Source organism: Spinacia oleracea, chromosome 5, assembly GCF_020520425.1.
Source record: "Spinacia oleracea cultivar Varoflay chromosome 5, BTI_SOV_V1, whole genome shotgun sequence".
NCBI lineage: Eukaryota > Viridiplantae > Streptophyta > Magnoliopsida > Caryophyllales > Amaranthaceae > Spinacia > Spinacia oleracea.
In genome coordinates, this window is record NC_079491.1 from 23,731,393 (window position 1) to 23,755,245 (window position 23,853).

The following is a 23,853-nucleotide window of genomic DNA, read 5'->3' on the forward strand; positions in this document are numbered from 1 at the left end:
ACTTCCTTTTATGATTTATACTTACGAAAAAATATATCAACTTTTTATAACTTTTTATAATTTTTACTTCACATGTACATTGTTTTTCTTGAGATAAAAGATGATTCAAACTTGAAAGGAATTCTATCTTCCTTGGTTGGAAGAAAAAAGACATAACTGCAACGTAGAAGGAAGAAAAGTAATCTGTAGCAGTTATGTGGTTTCAACGTAGGGCCGTCAATTGATAGAAAGAGAGGAATGGTAGAATGAAGAAAAAGGGAGAGAGAGAGACAGGGTGAGGAAAGACAAGTCTAAAATACTAGAAAGAATTTTGCAATGGAGGAATGGTAGAATCTTCGCCTTATAGGTCGATCTGATCCACAGACAATTGCTGAGAGTGGCTGTTGAGACAATTGTTCCCGACTCAGATTTCAGCTGTGAACATCATACAGCTAAATGAGATATAAGTTTTTCATTGTTACCTAAGAGAACTAAAAGCTACTCTGCTCGTTTTTAAAGGATACATGTCTAACTACAGATGTAAGATGGTTTTGTAACTAATAAATAACCCCCTTAATGCTACACAACATCCATCAAAGTTGATAGACAGAGTATGGTGCCAAAAGGTGTATAGCCTACAAGTAAACAAGAGCCCCTAATAATGTACAGTCGCATGGGAGAAATATCAAATATCCCTCTCCCTTCTAAAAATGTCAGCATACAGTTACTGCCGCTGCACAGGTGGTGTTGAAGGCTGACTGTTTGACCCATAAAGACCAATACCAGGTGGCCGATAGAATCCTCCACTTGCATTCTGTTGTTGAGGAGGCTGAAGCGGCTGTGAGCTTTGAGGCCCTGGTGGTCGTGCAAGTCCCATGGAAACATGAGATGGAAAAGGAGGTGGTGGTGGTAAGCTGTTACTACCAAATCCATAAGGCATCATATTCATCATCATACCAGCAGACTGAGTAAACTGATTAAGAACTGGATTGGTAGGTTGCAGAGATGGGGGAGGTGGCGGCAGGGGAGGCGGGCCCAATGAACCCTGCATGCTGGACTGGGAGGCTGGGTTACCCGATATCGGTTGCTGGATAGGGGTAAAATAGGGTGAGCTACCTGGATCAAGGTTTGCAACATCTGCTCCTGATGATGGCTGTTCGAGTTTTTGCCGTTTTTCAGGAGAGAACATTGTCAAGTTAGCAGAAAACCCTCCCTTTCTCAAGCTATCATTCTTTGAAGCAGCCTCTTGTGCCACAAGGGAAGAAAGGACCGAGGTAAGCATCTGTGCTGAGGATGTGGAAGCAGCAAGCTTAGCAGCAACAGCAGCAGCTGCAGCCTTTTTACTATCTTCATCAGATGCTGTGAGTGCAGCAAAAGAGGTTACATGTTGATTAGGAGTTTGAGGAACTTGATGAACAGGAATCTGCTGATTGCCAATTGGTTGACTTGGAGGGATTTGAAGACTGCTTGTCGGCTGCAAAGAGTTATTATACTCTCCCGTCATTGGCGGTTCAGTCAATGCACGAACTGATCCAGCTGATAAACCGTGATCATGCGATGATACCTTTGGCCTCAGAATTCCCACGTCATTAATCCGACTACGAGCAATCTGCAACTCCATGCACATCACCAACTCAGCGGCAAAATTATTTGGAGAAAATGAAGCAATAATTATAGTAAAAGGGCATAAAATGTAGTAAAAAACGAAGAAATTAACTTTCTTAATTAAACAAATCCGATTCTTACCTAAAGGCAGCAATTAGCATGATCTGTCTACATATACAACGACAATATTTCAAAACCCATAAAACAAATGATGGGAGTTCCACATGACATAGTATGGTAATCCTGAAAAAAACATGTAATGAAACTACACCATAAGGGGTTATAACATTTTGAATAGCTTAAGGTTCAAATTCCCACCTCACATAATCTAAAGACTCGGATGTGCAATTACTCCTGAACGGCATTGGACCTTATCATCTAACAGATTCTTGAGGGTATTAGCTTCCCCTTGTGAAGTTTTCAAATTTTGAGGCTTAATTTTGGAGTCAAGTAATAACTTCCTACAGTTACGTTATTATTCTAATATTGTAGATTATTACTCAATAGTTAAAGGGCAAGTACTTTTGTTTTTGTCTTTACCCCTCTTAAATGTGAGTGACATTCCCTTCCTGTTTTTTCCAACATACTATGAAATACGGAGTTTATTTTTACTTAACGAAAAAACTTTAAGCTTGCCATTCAGATTCCCACTTGCGGTGAATTTCATGCCTTGTTGCCATCTCCTTTGGCTGACATAAGCAGAGGGAAGTTCTAACAATATAGTAGGTGCTATGGCGGAGCAAAAACATCAGGCTCTTCCCAAGTAGATCCCTGCGTCAAAAATATATGGCTGTTGTTTTCTTGGCCTCTCTTTGATGTCTTAATCTATTGGAAGAATCCTAATCTTTCCATAGCCAACGACCTCTCTGAGAGTTGAGACATTGATGTAAAAGATGAACTTGCATGTCAACAACGGAATTCTGAGAGTCTTACAAAAAGGAAGTAGCAACAAACCTTAATGTAAAGATCAAGTCTTACCATGAATACTGCCTGTCACAAAAGTACGAGTAGATCTTAAATGACTTTTGGACCACTGCTAGGAAACACGATTAAACTCAATTCATGGTCCAAGAACCAAGGCGCAGAATGCTCACACAAATATATAAGATCAAGATCATGTGAAAACGAGTAACTGTAAACTGAGATTATATCTCAATCTTGCATTGTCTTCTTAATATAAGGTCCAGAATGAACCTGTATCATGGAAAGGCGAGACTTGTTCTACCTACTTAGTTTAAATAACTTGCTTCTAAATAGAACTTTTAATGAAGCTTGTAGTATAGCCTAATTTTTAAAAATTCGTACTCCTTGATTGATACAAGTAATTAGGTTTTTTATGTTGATTACAGAATAAGAAATCTAAAGGTGATTACCTTATGGCCTATTTGGGAACTAGAATTTCATTTGAAATTCTGGATTTTGCCCAATTAACTTGTTTGGAAAGACATGGAATTTGGATTTGGATTTGGCCCAATTCCAAGTCCCTTAGAAAACAAGGCCAATGTAAAGAGTTTGAAATGCAAATGAAATGTGGTATTTGAAATCCATTTATTTCGCTCTCTTCTCTACTCTCAGTCAACCTTTCTTCTTCTTCCTCTCTTCACTTTCCCTCCCCTCTGCCATTGATGAACTACCAAGATCTCGATCGACTCTCTCTTCCTCTCATGCCAGCCTCCATTTATTCTATCTCCTTCACCTACTACTCCTTATCTAGCTCTCCTCGATCACCCTTGTCTCATAGCCTCGTTGTCGTGGCCGCTTTGTAACCACTTCGCAACTTCGTTATCCTTGCCACCTTGTAACCTTATTGTCAACGCCAACGACCCGTCCATTCTCCTAATATCAATATGATTACGGCGCCATGAGAAGATTGAAGTGAATACAACGAAATTCCAAGAGTTAGGGTTTTGTTTTCCCCAATTTTGAAACTTGAAGCTGATATTAATTTTGGTAGTATATTGTTGATTAATTGGATAATTCCATGACTAGCATGTTTAATTGTTGTTGAATAACACATTTTTATTTGAAGTTGGGATTCTATTGAACATCATCCTTTTTTAACACCATTATTTTCCTTGATTGTTAATCTGATTTAAATATGTACTCCCTCTGTTCCATAATGTTCCTCACTTTTCCATTATACGCGGTCTCCAATGCACTACTCTGACCGTTAATAGTTTTAATTTTGCATTAGTAAAAATTATAAAAAATGATATTTAGAAAATTTATATTGAAACGAATCCAATAATATCCCACAAGTTAATATTTTCACTCTTAATTATACTATTAATTAAGGTCAAAGTTTTTAAACTTTGACCATATGAATAGTAAACATGAGGAACATTGTGGAATTGAGGGAGTATGTACTAGGGTTGGGTGTATTGTTTTAATTGTTCTTCATAATCAGTTGATTTATAGTTTCGTTGGATTATTTTGGTGTAATATTTTTTAAAATGAACTAAGTAAAAATGTAATTATGCTTTTTTAAATGTACTTAATTTATTTATTTCTCCTGATTTTTATTTTTAATTCCTTGCGTTTTAAATTTTACATTTTTACTATCCTTTATGATATTTTTCTTTAATCTATATTATATATTTTTTCTTATTTTACTTCCATTTTTTCACTTTCCCCCTCTTCCTTGTTTATTCTTTTAACTTGCCGCTCCTTTCTTGTTTGATTGGTCACAATGACAATCTCCTATGTCGATTCATGTTATCCGACCCCCAAATGTTGGGACTAAGGCTTTGTTGTTGTTGTTGAAATAATTTGCTGTAAAATTAATATTCTAATGGTGAATTGAAATGTCTATTGTTGCCAAACAACATATTAAGAACTTGAAATTTCGGATTTCGAATTCTCATGTCTCCCAAAAACAAAATTCGGAATCAAATTCTAAGATTTTAATTCCAGAAATTGAAATTAACCATTTGAAATGAAATCCATGATTCCAAACGCAACCTTATTGGATTTCATTGAAATAAAAAGATAGGGAAAGGATTTATAAGATTCAAAAGTAAGGAGTTGAGAACGGCAATAACTAGAGATTGCGAAAAAGATGGGAGTTTTTACGATAGAAACCCTGAATCAAACTGGACTGGACTCGAGCATTGAAGGAGAAGGAATTGATCACACATCCCACACAGTAATGTGTAAACTCTTTGAAACACCATAGTAATTGATCAAATTGATATCATCGATCAAATTGTAATTGACGGAATATATCAGGTTAGAGATATAGGTATTATCCTCTAATCAATTTGTAATCCAAAATCAGGGAACCCTATTGGTTAGTTTTGGTTATTTCTTTTGATTGACTATCGCTCGGAGGCAGAAATTTCTGATACGTGGTAAGATAACGGTTTTAATGGTATGGTTGTTTAGAACTTAATACTTCCTCTGTTCTCAAATAAGTGCAACATGGGGGAGACTGACACGAAGATTAAGAAGACCCATGTCACGAGGAGAGAGATAGAGAGAAACCATAAACCAACAGAAATGTACATTGCTTTTAGAATGGAAGAAGAATAACAAAAATATTAGCTCAATCATTTGTGTAAATCCCATGGAGGATGTAGGTACAAATCCTACATGGATTGAAGGAATTATTCCACCTTATAACGCCCTATATTTTCACTAATCACCTTTTCAGAAACACATACCAATTATTTGTCAATTTATCATTCCTTTAATTGCTCTTTTGAAGCTCATACCAAGACAAACTCTTAAAGGAGCGAGGCACAAAAGCTCCCTTTGAGCCTCAACCCTTACTTCAAATAACCGATTTAGCGGTGGCACCTGCTTGCATGTTTCTTGAAAATGAGGTTAACATACTTTCTAGTCTAGTAAGCTACAATTTATCCTTAGTTTTGTTATACATGATTTAAAATAACGAGTGCTCTCAGTAGGGACTAGGGAGGAAGAGTTTTACCCGTAATTGACGCTGTAGAGTCTCAAGCTGCGCTTCCTGAAAGAATACAACTATTAGGAATGGTTTTCAGAAAACCGTAACATATACAAACAGATAAATGTGGAACATTCTGGAGTCCTTTCAGCTACCCTTGGTGCAAAGGTTTTGGTTGTCGATTTTCCTAGAAAGTTAAATTCCAAATTCATTGATGCTCTCCAACTCTACCTCTCTTTCCTGCTTCTACTTCTTGATGTGTGAACTTTTTCTGTGACAATGTTCGTGACAAGCCATGACCAATTTTAGACTTTAGGTAACCAACCAAGACAATCAAGATTGTCGCTTTATGATGAGATGGCTCAAAAGGTTGGAGGAAGTGGTTCAGGATTCTTGAGTAATGCCCAGTCTAATACACCATACTTCCTCCGTTCTGTTTTAGTTGACACATATTGACTTTTGAGTTTTGACACTGTTTATGTAATCTACTTTGAATATCATTTGTGATTAATACTTAATAAAAAAATGTAATCATGTGGATCTTGTTAGAATTGTCTCATTGTATAAGTTTATAACACCAACTTTTTATATGTTGATAAAAAAAATATATTAATGATTGAATTTTTGCATTGGAAAACGTAATACAAGAAACATCGTAAAATCCCTTAACGGATGAAGTATTAAATAATTTGCAAGTTTGATAAGAAGCTAATGCTGCAGCACAATGCCTTGGCATCCATTGCAGCACATGATGATGGGAAAGGTATGAGTGCATCAAGCTCTCCCTCCCTCCACCCTCTCTCTCTCTCTCTCTCTCTCTCTCTCTCTCTCTCTCTCTCTCTCACACACACACACACACACACTCCCACACTCCCACACAAATGTTCCTTACTTTATCTCTTGCTCAAATTCCCTATGTCTAACAAAGTTAACAAAGAAATTCTATATTAGAGAAAAGCAAGAGACGTACTTGATCCTGAACTGCCTCTTTTAGCAGAGAAACCAGAGTTACCCGGATGGCTTCTGTACCTTCAAGTTGTCGGACACATTCCTGAAGGACATTTTCCTGCTCCTGCATCTCATCTGCAACACCGGTCCCTGGCTGGATTCCTGATCGAAAAGAATTAATTGTCAGTTAGTACCACGTTTTGTTGGCACAAAATCATGGGAGGGATTCAAACTTCAACAGGAAGGAATGGAAAGAGACGGCAGAACACTAGAATAGTAATTACCACCACATGGCATAAATCCCACCCATTGTTGGAGCTTTTAGGGGAAATGAAAAGTAACTAGTTTGATGAGTTTGAGGATGATTTTAGGCTTTCCTCAATTTTATGATGAATTAACTCCAAAAAATTGTTAGGATTCTCTCACGATTAAGGAAACATGGAAAGCTGCTAATAACAGCTAAAAAGGTGATTTTATGTTTTTTAATTTTTGCTTGTGCAAACTAAAGGAGAAATCAAGGATATCAATCCAATTAACCCATCATCAATGAAACCCCCAATTAGAGACTAAGATTTTCGTCAAAGATACAAGGAACGTGGGTTAGAGTGGTATGTGGTACGGGAACGCGGAATGCAACCTTTAAAGAACCCAGAACGTCTCAGTAATAAATAGGCTACTTTTAATGGATATTTCTAATAAAAATTCAAAATGTAGTTACATTTTGCGAGGTGAAAAGAAAAAAAACAATTAATAAAGAAAAGCAGTGGCTGGTTGTATTGGGAGTAGTACTTTATATTTAATACATTTAATAACATAAGGTGGGAAAAGGTGAACAGACAAAGGAAAGGGAGAAGGTGAATAGTGGCTGACAGTTGCAACTTAAAAAGTCTGCCTTCATCCTCCTCTCCCTCCCTACACCATACACATACATCTTTATCATGCGAACACCATTTATTCCGGCAAATGCACCGGTGTTCTCGCAACACTCAGGCTAGTAAAACCCTATGCTTTCGAGCTTCACAACTTTATCGAAGTGCTTCAATTGTAGATCTAGGGTTTCAATTCGGGATTGTCACCTCCGGTGATCCCGTTCGCGAACCACATCGAACCGGGTACGAACGAACCGAGTTCGCGGTTCGAGGCCACGTACCACGAACCGGGTAACACTGATTTCCTCCCACACAGTAAGAACAAATGAAAAGGAACGTTGATAACACCAGTCCAAACTATGCGTACCCTTCTTAAAACAGTCTCTACTTTTGAATATTAATGACGTCAGTTTTCCATCATAAATCAACAACTAGCAGAAAGTACAAGAACGGAGAACTCAAAATAAGATTACAAACTAGTCCTATTTCGTGGAACTACCCCAACTCACTTCTAAATTACCCTGTTGCCTTAACCCACAAGAAGTTAAATAAGTTATCCACAAACACCACAGAATCGCCATAAATCATCTCACCGCAAAATCTTCTCCTCCTTTGCCTTCCAAATCCCACAAGTACGACTTGTGTAAGATCCAAAACAGTACGTGGAATAACCCGGTATTAATGGGAGAGCAAAAATACCCCAAAAATATTACTTGCCATCAAGACGTGTGAGCACGACTCACTATTAGCACAACACACATTTGACGACATAGTCATACTTAGTCGTCTTCTATGGATAGCATATCATTAGTGTTGATTCTCCCCATCACAGAAAATGGTTGTTCCCCTCTCCAAACATCCTCCCAAAATGTAATGTGATTGTCATTCCCTTCCTTGAAACTGACTAACGACAAGATGACTGATTTTTTTGAAAAAGAATTTCTAAGGCCAAGCATTAGTTACCGACACACCACACCATTCATCCCACATGTTTTTGAGTAACCCATACATACTCCGGATTACACGATGCCACAAAGTCGGGGATCAAGAGGATCAAGAGGAAAACTCCATAGCCACTTACCCACTGAAGCACCAATCTTTATCACTAGCCTTCCAACCCCTAAACCTCCTTCCTTGTGTCTTTCCCTCTGAAAGGAAAACATACCTTTTTCCAACAGTTCCTATCTACTAAAAAGTCGAGAGACAATAGGTACCCAAACCGTACCTGATTGTGGATTACCAGCGAGGGTATAGCCCAAATAACCGAACAACCAATTTTGAATCTTACACCCTACCAAGCTTATCACGTTGCATACTCCACAAACACATCCTGGTCAAGAGATACAAGACCAACACCACCTAGTGTACCATTTAGAAAGGTTAATCTTCGTCCCTGAAATTAACTCAAAGACCTACAAGACAGTAAACACCTTCAACTTTTCGTGATTGCTCATAAAAACAAAATGGTATCATGTGCTTAGTGCAAGTGGGAAACCTGCACTAACTCATTTCCAACCTTAAAACCCTCACTCAAACCTTTTGACACACCTCTCCCATACATTCTACCAAGCACATCAGTAACGATGGAGAAAAGAAGAGGAGATATGGGATTCCCTTGCCGCAAACTCAGAGGCGAAGTAAACCATTCACCAAAAACGAGAAATAAACGAGAGACAAGCACCATTGATCCAATGTCTCCACCAATCACAAAAACATTATCAACACAAAATCTAAGAAACTCCAACTCACCCAATCGTAAGCTTGACAACCAAAACCCTTCTTTTCCGAGCTTCACCTACCACTTCATTAGCTACAAGAGCCACATCTAAATTTTGGCGTCCCTCCACAAAAGCATTCTTTGATTGAGAGATGGTAAAAGAAAGCACATCCCTTAGTCGGTTTTCCAACACTTTTGTGACAATCTTAAAGGCGTTGGTAATCAAACAAATGGGAAGGAAAACCTTAAACTTTATGAAAAGATCCTACATAGGAACCAGACTAATACTATTGGAGTTCTTAGTCTTCCCAATACCACCAGCCTCATGAAACTGCTCCAAAGTAGATCAAATACCAGCAATCTTGATGAAGTACCATACAAAACCATCCTTACCCTTGTCCATACTGAAAAAAATACATCTTAGGTTATGCTCCTTCGAGGCTCTATCTAACCACTCTCCAAGTTCAAAAGGAATCTGATTCCAAACAAAATCCTCAATCCAAAATTTATCAACCACCTCCTTTACAAGTGAAGTTTTACAAACTTGCGATATTTCTTTTCTAACAACATCAATGTCACGAATGACTTTGGATCTCCTTCCTCCTACTTCTTCCAAACAAGGGAAGATGGATCTCTCATTTTCTCTTTCCATTAGAGTAACCTATCCAAATACATTGGTACTGTGTCTTCTCAAAATGGTCCTACTATCTACGTTCTACTTCCACTGGGATATTTTATTTTTTTGAATTGCACCATTTGCATTATTTGAAAGTTACATTATTAATTACACAATTCCCTATTATGGTATGCTTTCACCTACTTTGTAGTGCGGTCACACACCAAATACTCATTGTACCTTTGTACACATTTTATATTTACTCTTTTCACCTAACCTTTTCTCTCTCTTTGCTATTTGGTGTCACATGGGTATTTTTTATATTTGCTATCTTTATTAATCTGTGTGCTCAATCCAAATGGTGGAATTACAGGACATAGGAAATATCTTACACTCTACATTACTCATAAAAAACACTACGACAAGGGTATGGAATACTTACCATGAAGTCATGAACCACATAACCGTGGAAGTAAACATAAAAAGAGAAAGAAGGGAATGAAGAGTGTGTGCTAATAAGCATTCCGAAAAGAAAAAAAAAGTCAAGCCAGCTTGTAATGTGTGTATAGGCGCTATGCATGTAAAAGCTCATGCAAAAGTTCCTCCGAAAACGGGTTAATGACTTAATGTAGGCTATTTTACTCAGACAAGGATATGTACATTAAAGCACGTTGGTCAGCATTAGAGTTTATTGCAATTAGGATTTTATACCGTTTTACAAGGTTAGTTGTTGCTAAAACTTGTGAATCTTGGACATAAGGAAAAAAAATTCTCAACAAAGAAAAGCTAAGTGAAAATCAACTACAGTACAAAACACTGAAACAGTGATGTGGGGAATGAAAGAACTTGGAAAAGGTGAATGGAATGCGAGAATTGAGCAGCCAATGTTTTTCCTAAAACACACACTCCGATAAACTGAAGTTGTTAAAGTAGAATTCACAGCAAGTTATTGAAATCCGTATTATTCTTGACTTTAAAATTTGATTGCAAAATACAGCCAAATGAAATCAGGTGATGATGGTGCTGGTAAATGGAATATGGTGATGACCATGTTCTGGGTTAATATGGTAAGAAGGAGGTGACTGGTGAGTGATGTGGTGGTGGACCTGAGGGTTTGGTAACGAGCAGAGAGATGGTGGGGGTAGAGAAAGTATTCAGAAGAGAAATATTTCCTTAAACAACAAAAATTAGCACTTAATCCGGCCATAAAATGATAATCCGCTATTTCTGCATCCTCAATGAGTACAATTGCTTCCTAGTACCAGGATCAGTGTAAAGCCAAGCAGCCAACTATGTGACACATACTTTGGGACAATAGCCAGAAACAGATGTGAATCATACTCCAAAAGATCAATTTGTAAAGAATTTTTTCAGATGGTAGCGTAGTTTAAAGGTGTCAAAGTGCCATATCAGGATATATATGAACTGTACATTTGGTCATGTGCCAGGTGGATTGTGAAAAGAGGATTGCAGGACAGCGGCTGCTGAAAAACAGAAGGATATGATGTAAGGCAGAGACTTTTCTATCTCACAATAATCTGTTGCGGAAAGAGCTGAATTAAAACAGGGACATTAAGGCTGTTGAAAAGAAAGGCGTGGACCACATGAAAACCACTCACCATGGAACTAGTACCCATGACATCAGTCTTGAAATTTCCCTGCCCATATAACGTGATAGAAGTGGATGGTACAGCCTGAGTCATTGTCCGGAGAGTGGCAATATAATGCCCCACAGTCCCAACTTCAAAATGGAAAGGTGTGACATTTCCCATCTATCATCTAGGAGGAGGGGGTAAACTATAAAATTATCTACCTAAAACAAGAGAGGTACATGACATACCTTGACTGGTGGTAGCTTCTACTTCTTTCAGAACTCTTTCTACAGAATGCACAGTTGCATTACACTTCACCAGAATAGATTCTTCATCTGAGCATTCATCATGGAGTGAATGAAATGCTGACACAATTTTTTCAGGAAGTCCTCCAATGGCCAATTTCTGAAAATATGATGAACAAGAAGACTTTTCAAGCATAAAACTGGTTAATAAACCAAGGTAAAACCAAAATATACAGAGCCAAAAAAAATGAAACAAAAAAAACTGACAATTCTCAATGATTGAGCATCCTTCTTCACAATTTTGATGGGATTGGCAGTGTTTCCATTGCTGACAACTTGTGGAGCCGGATCTTTTATCTGGTTGGCTGCTAGTTCATCTTTAAGACTTTGACCGCGAGATCCAAAAACCTTTCTTTCTTCCCAAATGTCAACCTACAAAATAGTAAAGGAGAACATACCCCATATAATCAAAATACTTTAAGGTTGTTTCAAGTCAGTGGCAACATGTTGAGCAAAAATTCCACAGTTTAGGGAGGCAGTTGGTACAGGGTCTTCATAACCACACAGCCTAGAAGGCTAGAACCACCCGAACAAACCCGGAAACCACCCCACATCCACCCTAACCAACCCGAAAACCACAAAACCCACCCCGTACGCCCACCCACCACGAAATTCACCCTACCCACCCCTAAAACCACCCAAACCCTTCAAACAAACAACCCACCTTTCTCGAATACCACCCCCAAAAAACTAACCACCCTTAAAAAAACCTCCAAACAACCGGATCTAAGAGAGATAGTGAGTTTCCTCAAAAAAAATAAAAAAGAGAGAAAGCGGGAGGAGCAACGGCAGCAGCGGCAGAGGACAATTGAAGCAGCAGCGGCAGAAAGAGGGGAAGGGAAGGGCGGTGGAGGCAAAAGACGGAGGAGTGGTGTAGCGCGGTAGCAGCGGAATAGGTGTAGATTGAAGGGAAGGGGTGGTGGTATAGATGGAATCATGGAAGGATAATGTGTTGGGTTCTCTTTCTTATTTTTAAAACAAACAACCCATTTAGGGCCCGTTCGGTACCACTTTGAGTTTTGAGTTGTGAGTTTTATCAAAACAAAAAACCGACTTTAGTTTTGTTTTACCAAAATAAAAAACTGATTTTTAAAATTTTTTATTAAAAAAATAAAAATAAATATAACCTCTCTCAGGAACCCCGCAATAAAAGTGACGTTTCTCTTAAATTTATTTTACTGTGTTTCATCTATTTCTCTCTGCTCTGGATACTAACCCACCATTGATGGGTTTTCAAGTTCTTCATAAGACGGATCTAAATACCAGATTCCATTGTTAATTTTCTATGAATCTTATAAACTGTTTAATTTGGTAGATCTTTAAGTTCTTTGGAAGACATAACCCCTAAATTCACTACCTTTGCAATCTTTTATCGGTCATCACCGACACCATCATCGCTGCCAATAATTAATTATTTCTCTCTTTTTTTTTACATACTATTGCAAATCAAGTCCTCTAGTGAAATCAAAACTAATTAAATCTAACCTCCCCTCCCTTTTTCTTCTTCAGGAGAATAAGATATTCAGTCCATAATAATTTCTCACACCCTTTTCTATTAATTTTTTTATTTTGGGGTTTCTAGCGATGGAATACCAAGAGGAGAGAGAAATTTCATGGAAGAAGGAAGAAAGGGGTTGAGTACTTGAGTAGTACTGTATGAGAACAGTGAGAAAGAGGGGAGAAAGGAGGGAGAGGAGTGAATGAGCGTTGGAAAAAGAGAACGATTCTCCCGAAGAAAAGAAAACCAAAATTCAGAAACCACTAAAAGTGGTTTTGGATTTTCCATTTATTTCCAGTGTAAACTGAACGGAAGTTTATTTTAAAAACGCTTTTGGCGAACAAGTTTTGTTTTACGGAGTACTTTTTAAGAAAAAGAAACCAAAAAACCCAAAACCGCAGCAGTGCCGAACGCCCCTTAGCGCTTGGTTTCACATTCTCCTTGACTCCCTTTCTCAAACTCTTCCCCTTTCCCCTTCATGAACCAAACGCCCACTAATTATTTTAAGGAACCCACTAGTACCCAAAAATACCAGCCTTAAAATCCCGGGAAAATAAATAAAAAAATAAAAGAAAACAAATTCATAACGAATTAACAATTAAATCAACTAAAATATATAGTTGAACCATAATGCTATTTCTTGTACTGATCAAAGAATATTAAAGAACGTCATTCAAAAAAGTCAAAAAATGCTTCATAGTTGAATTTAAATTCAAAGATAAATAGGCAAAGGAAATCCTTAGTTCCTTACAGACTAAGATCTTTATACCCGTTATACAAGATTTGCTGGGGTCTCAAAAACCTTAGTTTTATGCAATTTTTATAAATTTTTAAAGAGTGTGAATTGACATCCACCACATTCATTGACACTTAATGACAAGTTCTTGCTTTCAGGTTGACTGTTCTAGACTTCTGAGGGCCATGGCCTACTCTACTCCATTCTCGTTATTCCAAAAAAAATCCGAAACTAGAAAATCACCAATAAATCTATACGAATTGAGATACAGCTGGATCAATAATGAATACAACAGAAACGCGGAGGAGGTTTAAGAAAGGAGTAGTTTGGTTGTCGTCAAAGATTGATAAAATTGATTGATATGCAGAAACTTTTGATTGGTGTTGGAAATGAAAAGAAACAAAGGAGGCTCAATAATGGCAATTTGGTTGGTTTTCTCGGTTGGTTTTAGTGTCAAGCAAGGAGAGTGGGAGGTGAGCAGGTGATTTTAAAATTTGGGTCAGATGAGAGAGAGAGCGAGCATATGTTCAAGGGGACCAGATCTATAAATGGCATGTGTCTAAGTAGGGTTTCAAATTCTTTCTTTTGACCCTGGGGTAAATCTTTGGATTCCCAGACAAATGATTAGGGCAATATCTGGAATTCTGGATTTGCAAATAAAAACCCCATTCCCAAACAGATAATTAAAAAATAGGTAAAAAATGGCTAGCTCTGATAAAGATTAAAATATTATGAGTGGTTTGTGAACCATATCTCATCAAAACTGACAAGATTCACGCAGGGGGTTCCCACTCTCTTCAACATTTTTTAGCTTCTAACGCTTGGTCAAAGAAATTGATAATGAACTAACGCCTACATTATGGAAATTGATAATGAATTAATGCCTACATTTTGTAAGCATGAAAATTACTAAAATGTCAAAAGAAAGATAGTAGTAGCCATATAAAGATCACGCCATATATACGTGAATGGAAAAAAAAAATTAGGACAGTCAAATTACTAAAATCTAAAAAATGTCACCCGTGTTTCTTTTTCAACAAGTCAAAAATAAGTCATTGGCTATAAAGTCGCCCCAATCACACAAGACGCTTGTCTTACACATGAGCTACTCAAAACAAATAGACTAGGTATAAAACAATTGACCACATCCATTTTCTCCCATACACACAAAAAGGTAGGCAGGTGTAATTAGTTTTCCTTTATTTGAAAAAAAAAAAAGGAAGCATCCCAAAAGAGGGAGACATGCTAAGAAGCTGCATGGGGCTTTTTGTCAATTTTATACCTACCTGGCTCCACAAGTTATTATGAATTCAGTACCATGGACTTTATAGTAATCCACAAATTTACTCATTTGTTATTATGTCACAAACGAAAGAGTAACAGAACCTGAAGAGAGAAATTTACTAGTCAATGGGAACTTGAGGGAGATGTCCCGTTTGGCATGGAAAGCAAGTTGACAAAGATAAATACTGAATAAATGTCACTGAAAGAGTAACTGAACTTGAAGAAAGAAAGCTACAAATCAATGGGAGCTAGGAAGAGGTGTCCTATGTGGCATGGGGAGCAAGTTTGATGTTGCTATACATGTGAACAGGGTTTATAAATAATTACATGAATTAAATAACTGAGTATGTGTTTTTGGAGAAATACGGAAATGAAAACATAACAATGATGATATATTTAGTACTAACCAGTCTGTTCGCTGCTTTCTTTCCACTTTCATCGCCATTATCAAAGACATGCTTAAGTGCAGATGGAAGGACTTTCCAGAACTCATTCACAAATTCGTTGCCCTTTCTCCGGCTATTTTGCAATATATCATTCGCAAGAAAAAGAAACGAAACACATTTCTCTTTCTGAGATATATTGAACATTTTCTCCCATGTTTCAACAACCTGCCGTGCTTTCTTACGGTTGGAAATACACCAACGGGACAATGCTGATCTCATGTTAAAGGAAACAGGATACCAAGAAGATAGTACAGCAACAATAAGAGCGAAAATTGCAGAGTTTGTGGAAGAAAACAATCAAAATATCACCTATACTCGCCTTCATAGGGATTCAGAAACTTCTTCAAATACTTCTCAAGAGAGAATTCATAAAATTATATTTTATAGCAAATTTCCCCTAGCTGCTTCTAAAGCACCTTGCGGCACCCCATTTAATATGTGCTCAAAGACTCAATTCTTACAACATCCCAGCTTTGACTTTGGAAGGCCCTTTTGTTCTTTAAACAAACATGCTAATGGGAAAAAAATCAAGCATAAGGCAATAAGACATGGAATTTTAGAAACAAACTCTCCATGTGATTAGCAATCCATTATGGAGCTTCAATGTGAAAAAAACAAAGAAAAACGATAAGAAAAAAAGTACTTATCTTCAGTATTGAAAACTCCTACAGATAGAATGTTCCATCAGAACTCAGAAGAGAACTGAAGCTGTATTAATAAGGAACTGGGGAAGTAGTCGCAGAACGTAAAAGACCAAGCTGAGAATAGGACTGAGAAGATGGCAAGTCAACTAGCTACAAAAACAAAACTTTAACATCCAACTCTTGGTTCAACAAGAAGGAAGAAACAGCAGAAAATTTAAGAAATGAACTTCCTTGGGCTGACATTAATGAAACTAATCTTAACGGTGTCCACTCTATTCTTATGTCAAAAAGTCTAGTCTATGGGAAACCATGAGGGAAACCACACAGTGGCCCAGCGTTCCTAGACACCAAATTTCTACAAATAAATCACCATGCATTTGCAGATCTTATTTCAAACCAGTAAGTCAGTAAGTCCCTACACCTTGCTTTTCCATGAACTAAAAAATCCCTCATATGCTGTTTCCATCCATAGTGTCATCTACCAATATAAGAAAAACAATACATATAGGATTCCCCAGGCTATTTGACTAATTTACCACCTCTACCTTGTATTGAGTACATTTTACTCAGCACCTTAACTAGCAACATAATGAGAATTTCGAAAATCCAAATCCGATTTCAACGCCAACTCTTTCTTATCATTCCCCCACAAGAGCCAACTCCTTCTTATCATTCCTGCACAAGGACCACAACAGCCAACTCCCTTGCATATGGCTACTTTCTTCGACCTTCAACAAAAGCACTTCTAATATAACAATAGAAAAAGGAAATACTTATGTTAAAATCTTGCGCTAATGAGCTGTCAAGCTTCTTTTTCTTGTTTATTGAAGTCGTCTTTCCAAAACTATTTGATGCAAGTGAAAGCAAAAGTGTTCCTTCAACATTTTTCCATTGTTGCAAGAAATTGCAGGAAATCAGTATACTTGTATTTAATAATGGATATAAAAGGAGAAAATCCTACATTTCTATGATTCCGTATACAGACACTAAAGACAAACAGACACTAGGACCAACATTAGAAGCAGTTAAGCCAACCCTTCCACATTCCCCAATTTTCTCTATTTTGATCTTTGTATCCCTCTAAGTTTGTCAATTTTGTTCATTTCTTAATCACAGCGTTGTTATTGGTCAGTTACTATCACATAATACTTGCAACTGCAATTCTATTTATGCTGCTTAGGAAACAGCAGTATGTATGGTCCTCGGCAACGCAACAGAAGCCAATGTTTCATTGTCAGAAGACAAATTTATTATAACAGTGAAATGAGAAGTACAACTAGAGAAATTGTTCTCCTTGAAATTAAAAGAAAATAAAAATTACCTAAGCTTCAAAACCTAACTAATAAAACCTTTCTTGAGATTCCGTCCTTATAGTAAAAATCCAACATCAAATTTCCAAGCTCCCTACTCCACCTTTTCTTAGCTAAACTAAAACCCAAGACAAGGGTCATGAATCTTCAATCACTGCGAGCCATTTTTCACGTTTGTACATATCTTTCCATCACCATAAGTCACTTGTTGGGCACCCACTTTTGGCCATAATCTTCTTTCCTTGTTTATCCACCAACTCTTACGTACGATTCATATTCATCATTGCCATATCTTCATCAATAGCATGCTTTCAACATCTTTCAATGCCAGGGCTTCAAATATATTATAGGCATATTAGTATCCAAAATAACAAGTGTCACATGATAGAGCCAGATGGTCTTCCAGAAAAGACAAGCTCTACAATGGAATGGGTGAACAAGAAAAAATCTTATTGGACTGTATCTTTAAGCTTATTGTAACCCTAATGTACTCATCAGTAACCATACCAAACTAACAAAAAGTTCCACTGGGAGCCAGTTGATTTTACACCAAAAGGTTGTATACTGAAATGGGGTTGCACATTTGATGAAGATGATAAGAAATAGAAATGTAACTCACTTGGTACAGAAAAACAATTGCAAAAGTTATGGATATTTTTCAAGGAAATAAAAATAACTCGCAAATATTGAAAGCATGCTTATTAAGCTATCACTGGAAGCACAAACTGAAACAAGGTGTTATTTAGTAATCACCAAAGCAGCTAATTGGAAAAATTTGCAGCAACAACAACCAAGGGTTACTTCCAAAATTTTGCAGGAATGCAAGAATTTAATCATGGATATAATATGAAGTAAGAGAGGTTTTCAAGCTCTTTAAAAAATGATAAAAAACAGTTAAAACACAAGTAAAAACGAGAGCAAAAGTAATTTGCGAAATTACAAAGCCTTGAACAGATTTAATGTCTTTGCAAGCTGTTAAGTATTCTTTGCTCTATGCAGATGTCAAGAAGCCCCAATTTTTGCGTGAAAAGAAACCAACAAAATTGAAAAATTAATTTAGTCAACAAAAAAAGATGCATGTTGGTAGATCACATTTGGAAGAAAAAAATTCGTCTGCTGATGGAGAAGACAAGAGGTACACAGACTACAGACTAGTAACCAAAAAAAAGGCCTATCATATTATTCTAGATATGGTGGACAGAAGTTAGATTAACTCGTAAACACATCACTCCTGAATTATGAATCTCGGATACACCTTCATCAATTCCTAAACATTTCAGCACTGAAAAGATCTTACAAGCCTATCAGAATGGTCAGCAAAGCGTAAAATATCAGAACCATTGGTATAACCCCTAAAATTCAGATGAGAACTGATTTTTACTTATTTTAGTGAAGAAAAATATTTATAAATACAAGCACCTAACAAAAAATACAAGAACAGAAACAAATTGTCCTTAAACAGTAAAAAACAGATAACACATAAACCCAGTTCCATTGCATTTCTCCTACTAAGGAACTACAGGAACCCCTGCTGACTAGAAAGAAGCTGAATAAGTTATTATATCTCATGACACATCACTAGTTAAAGTAATTCTTGAGATGATTGGGTGCATTACGTTTTAACCACAGGAACCATAAAGGCATTGAGCCGCGACATCTTGTTTGCCTTAGCCCTGCCAAATCCCACAAATAAACTTGTAACAGATCCAAAACATTACAAGGGAAAACCCGGTACTCCCCGTACACTGCAAAATAGCCTCCTCCAGATATTACTTGCCATCTCACAATGTAGAAATGCGAGCAAGTCTCCTCAATGCCATGACACAACAGGCACATATCTGAAGAGGCGACATAACCATCTTTGAATTCTCCTGTGGAGCATATCATTAGTGTTGATTTTTCCCAACACAAAGGTCCACACAACAGCATTCACCTCAAGAGAAACTCTAGCCTTCAAAATTAAATGGTGAACTGGGAAAACTGGACACATTGGTGGGCAGAGATAGACAACCCAAACATGACTTGCAAGAAAAGGTGCTGTTGAATTCCCCATCCACCTCCTACAGTCCTCTGCCTCCACTAATTAGAGGTGGTGGAGCATCTTTTTGAAGAGGCACCCAGTCCACTACACTCATTGATGGGCATCCTATTTATTTGATGAATGAAGCTTAAAGGGGTAGAGATTTCTGTCTTCTTACAATATCTCATATAAGAAAAAACTTTGAGAGTAATCTGATGCCTCTTCTTCTGATTAAGAAAATCGTACACACTTATCTGTACTGGTTCCAAAACAAATATAACCTTGTAGAACCTTGAAAATCAAGGTGAGCTCATCTATTTCTTTATAATGGGGATGCCTCCATAATTGAAGTTCACAAACAATTTTAAAAATGGTATCACCCTAATCATATTCCACTACCCCAAAGAGACTCACATCCTTCTCTTTACACTAGCAATCTCATGAAAGAACAGAACACCTATTTGTGATTACCTCTGCGAACCATTAAACTCCCCTGCCTAACGCACAAGTAACACTCTCATCAGAACAAGCAAATCAAATTTCATCTCCAAATTTACAACATAAAGAAATTATTCTTCTGCGATTTGTAGATTTTGATCAGCTCTTTGGTTAAGCTTTTTTTAATGCTCTTTGGATTTTGATTAAACCGGAACAGGGAAAACCCCAAACCAAACTTCACTAAGAAATTTGAATAAGAGGCTCATTAAAATTCCTTTCCAACTCACAGAATCACCAAAAGACAAGTAATTGCATTGAAATTCACTAAGAAATTCTGATAAACAAGCATTTTAGTGCTGTAAATACAATCTCAATATCTGAAACATACTAGAAGTAGGACTTTAATTAATCCTCGGCATACCCTTAACATACAAACTAGTTGCCATTAGCTGATTTCACGCATCTAGTTGTAGCTGGAATGACTGCCCAACAGCTAAGTACTTCACCAGAAATGCGTAAAATAACTAACTTAAAATGGCAACTTAATACAATTTTGAAGCGTAACTAGGCTTCTCTTGCATCACTCATGTTTTTATTACGCTTCTACAGATACATCTAGATGCTAAAATAATAGCAAACAAAACCTATACTGTAGTGGACAGCTTAACAAAAATCTTCGGAAATAATTTCCAAACATGAAGCATGGGCTAAGCCAATCCCGAGCATCGGCTCCTTAGCTCCTCGTAAAAAAAATCCACCCCAAACCCTCGATCTACATCAAAACAACCCATTCCAACTCCTAGTCTCCAAAACTAATCATTTTATCAACAAATATCAATTTCCTCAAAAACTAAGCTGCACAGCCAGAATAATTTCAACCATAGCATCTCATAGTCAGCTGAAAGGTAAAAGAGGACACGCTAATCATATACGAAGTAATCAAAATCATCTGAACCACGCATCAACAACAACAACAAACAACAACAAAATCAAAAAACTATAGAACAAATGAGAAGCTCAAATGACAATAGTAGTGAGAAGTTGTGAGTTCAAAGGCTGAAATAATTAACTTAAAACCTTTCAACGCATAAATGAGAAACATATGTACATGGTATACATGATTACTCCGTATCACATAGAAACAAAAATTTGATACTCATGGCATTTAAATAATCAGCTGAAGTTTTTCTTTCTCTCCCACACACCTATTAAAAGCTTACAAAGGAACACAAGTTCTAACCCCTCTTTTATCCTTCAACCTTTTGGCAAACCTCAATATTAGATAACGAAAATCTTTAACTCCTAGAGTTATCCCCTAAAGATAACCTAAGATATGTGATGGTAAGACTCCGAATGACAAAATGCAATAAGAAAGTCCTTCATTTATTGCTTGTTGGCAATCAAGAATTAGAAAATTTGAAAAACTCTTTGGAATTTGCATTAGAATTTTCTTATCCACCTTCGAGTCAAAAAAAGGTAGTTGTCAAATCCTTTTAAAGAAGCCTATCAATATGTTTTGAGATAAACAGTAATCATTTTGAAATAAATTTGAATATCCGCAACCTCACAGCCCACTCTCTACTTTTGGTAGTTTAAAGGACTAGTATGGTCGATAAGAGCTAAATAGCAACCCAAAAAACTTCTATAGCCACAACTCCCAACCACTAGAAAGCCAAAATAACTAAAACTAGGAATATTCGTGGACATGGTGAATTAGCTACATCAACAGTAATATTGCAAGTTCAGGATGACAACAACATATCTGGAAGGAGGTTTCGTCAACGACAAAGTCTCAGTCCCCGGATTTACTAACCTAACCCTTTAGAACCCTTGCAGAGTAAAACTACAAAGAACACCAAATTTGATAGAATCGTCTGAATTGAAGTAGCAACCACAGTTTAGCAACAAAATTGAGGCATAAAACTAACAATTCAGACAATTATTTAAACAATGTAAATTAGCATCGACCAAAAAAGAATTTGCAGAAGGATACACTCGATACTTTGTTGCGAATTATTTAATTTAGATAGCTTCTCAGCTAATACTTTCCCATCAAATACATCATTGCTCATGTTGCCACCTTTGCAGCCGCCGCGAAAAAAAACCTCTCCAACTCCGGCAACCAACAGAAAGCAGCCGCCGCGAAAACTCAACTTCGGCCGGTAATAGAACTCAGACGCCGCAAAACCGTCCCTCCTCCGCCGTGATGACCACCACAGAACCCTGAGGAGAGAGAAAGTAAGGGGGGAGAGCAAATTTAGATTCAGCGGATTGTGAAAAACGAGAGCTTTTTTGTGTAGAAGTAGTAGTAACTTTGAATTTTAGGTTTTTATTGTTGAAACTTATGTTGTGGATTTGGGGGGGGTAAAATGAAGATGGATGGATTGAGGTGGTGTTCGTGGGGTTTACAGGGGAAGGGGCAAGGTGGCTGAACAAGGGAGGACAGGGCCACAGGGGTCAGAAATTGGGGAAAATGCTTTGCTAAAATTTACTGTTAATACGAGTTACCGATCACTTAGGGATTATTTTTAAAAAACAATTTTGATAGATAGGAGTATTTCGAAGCAGTTGGAGTTCTTTCGAAAACACACTTCTTTCTTTGATAAGATTTTGATTCTAATTATTATGAGGAGGCAACTCAAAATTTATGTTGAACTTGGTTTGAAAATTTATTTAAATTTTGATGTTGGATCAGATTTTTCATAAATATACTTGTAAATGTCTGAGTTGGGATATACGAGTACATGAATTGAGAAAAAAAAAATCAACATGAAGAACTGTCAATCATAAAATAGAGCGATTTCCTTCAATATTGTTTAAAGAACGTCAAATTCCCAAAATGCGCCACTTTTTAACTTAATTCCCACCATACCGTCCACGTCAGCATTAAAATCGGTCTCTTTTTAATCACGTAAGTAGTACTATTTATAATGGTTAAAAAAAAAACTGCATCAGCTAGGGGTCGAACCCACGACCTTTTGGTTGGGAAATAAACACTCTATCCGCTAAGCTACAGACACTAATGTTGATAAGTTAAATTTAGAAATGTTTATAATTAATATTAATAAATGGTTAAAAAGAAATAAACACATCAGGTAGGATTCGAACCCACGACCTCCTGCGTAGAAACAACACACTCTATCCACTGAGCTACAGACACAATTGATGTCATAAGAGGTTACTTCTAAATTATATTTCTATTTAAACTGTAATTCATGTTAAAAATAATTTACAATTAAGTAAACCGCCATCTGAGATAGCGGTTTTGTTTTAATACAAACCGCTATCTGAGATAGCGGTTTATAACATTGAACCGCCATCTGAGATGGCGGTTTGCTTTAAAACGAAACCGCTATCTCATATAGCGGTTCAATGCTGAACCGGAAAAAAAAAATTACTTCTCTTTCTCCCTTGCTTACGTGGACGGTATGGTGGGAAATAACTTAAAAAGTAACGTATTTAGGGAATTGTTGGATCTTTATGCAATATTGAAGGAAATCGCTCCATAAAATAAGACATTAAAGATTGGTAAAAGGATATGATTTACAGAAGCAAGCAACATCTTTTAATCAAGAAAATTCCACAATGTTATTATGTCCCACTCCAACTGATTTTTAACACCTTCTCACTCAAACATTACTGTATGTAAAAAAATAGTTAAGATGGCGAAATTGTTTGGGACACAGAGAGCGGGATAAAAGATCCAGAAGCTTAGAGGTAGAATGGCCTTTTAATCCCATGTGAAAGGTTAAATATGTAACTGTCGACAACTCAATGTTAGGGGCTCTCATATTGATTTTCCTAGGGCCCTTAAAATGTCAGGACCGACAATTTGATATCGGAAAAACTAGGTCGTTACTAGTCTTACCTAAATCAATCTAAATAGCTAAACTAACCACTAGAAACAAGTAGAGTGACAAGAAAGGGTCGATATCCACGGAG

At 37.0% G+C, this 23,853-nt stretch overlaps 1 protein-coding gene across 4 annotated transcripts; it reads right to left on the reverse strand.

Annotated features, from left to right (window-relative positions):
- Positions 1–383: 383 nt before the first annotated feature.
- Positions 384–22,407, reverse strand: LOC110802687 (uncharacterized). Of its 4 annotated transcripts, none has more exons than XM_022008133.2 (7): positions 21,905–22,407; positions 15,461–15,708; positions 11,743–11,907; positions 11,479–11,635; positions 6,459–6,598; positions 5,516–5,551; positions 384–1,588 (listed from the first exon to the last, which is right to left on the reverse strand). In XM_022008133.2, exons 1-7 carry the CDS (start codon positions 21,981–21,983, stop codon positions 704–706), a joined length of 1,710 nt encoding a protein of 569 aa, XP_021863825.2. In that variant the 5' UTR covers positions 21,984–22,407; the 3' UTR covers positions 384–703. The 4 variants fall into 4 exon arrangements, with proteins under 4 accessions (XP_021863825.2, XP_056684461.1, XP_056684462.1 ...); XM_056828483.1 differs by having other exon boundaries at positions 11,479–11,659; positions 21,905–22,370; XM_056828484.1 differs by lacking the exon at positions 5,516–5,551 and having other exon boundaries at positions 11,479–11,659; positions 21,905–22,375.
- Between the last annotated feature and the right edge of the window lie 1,446 nt (positions 22,408–23,853).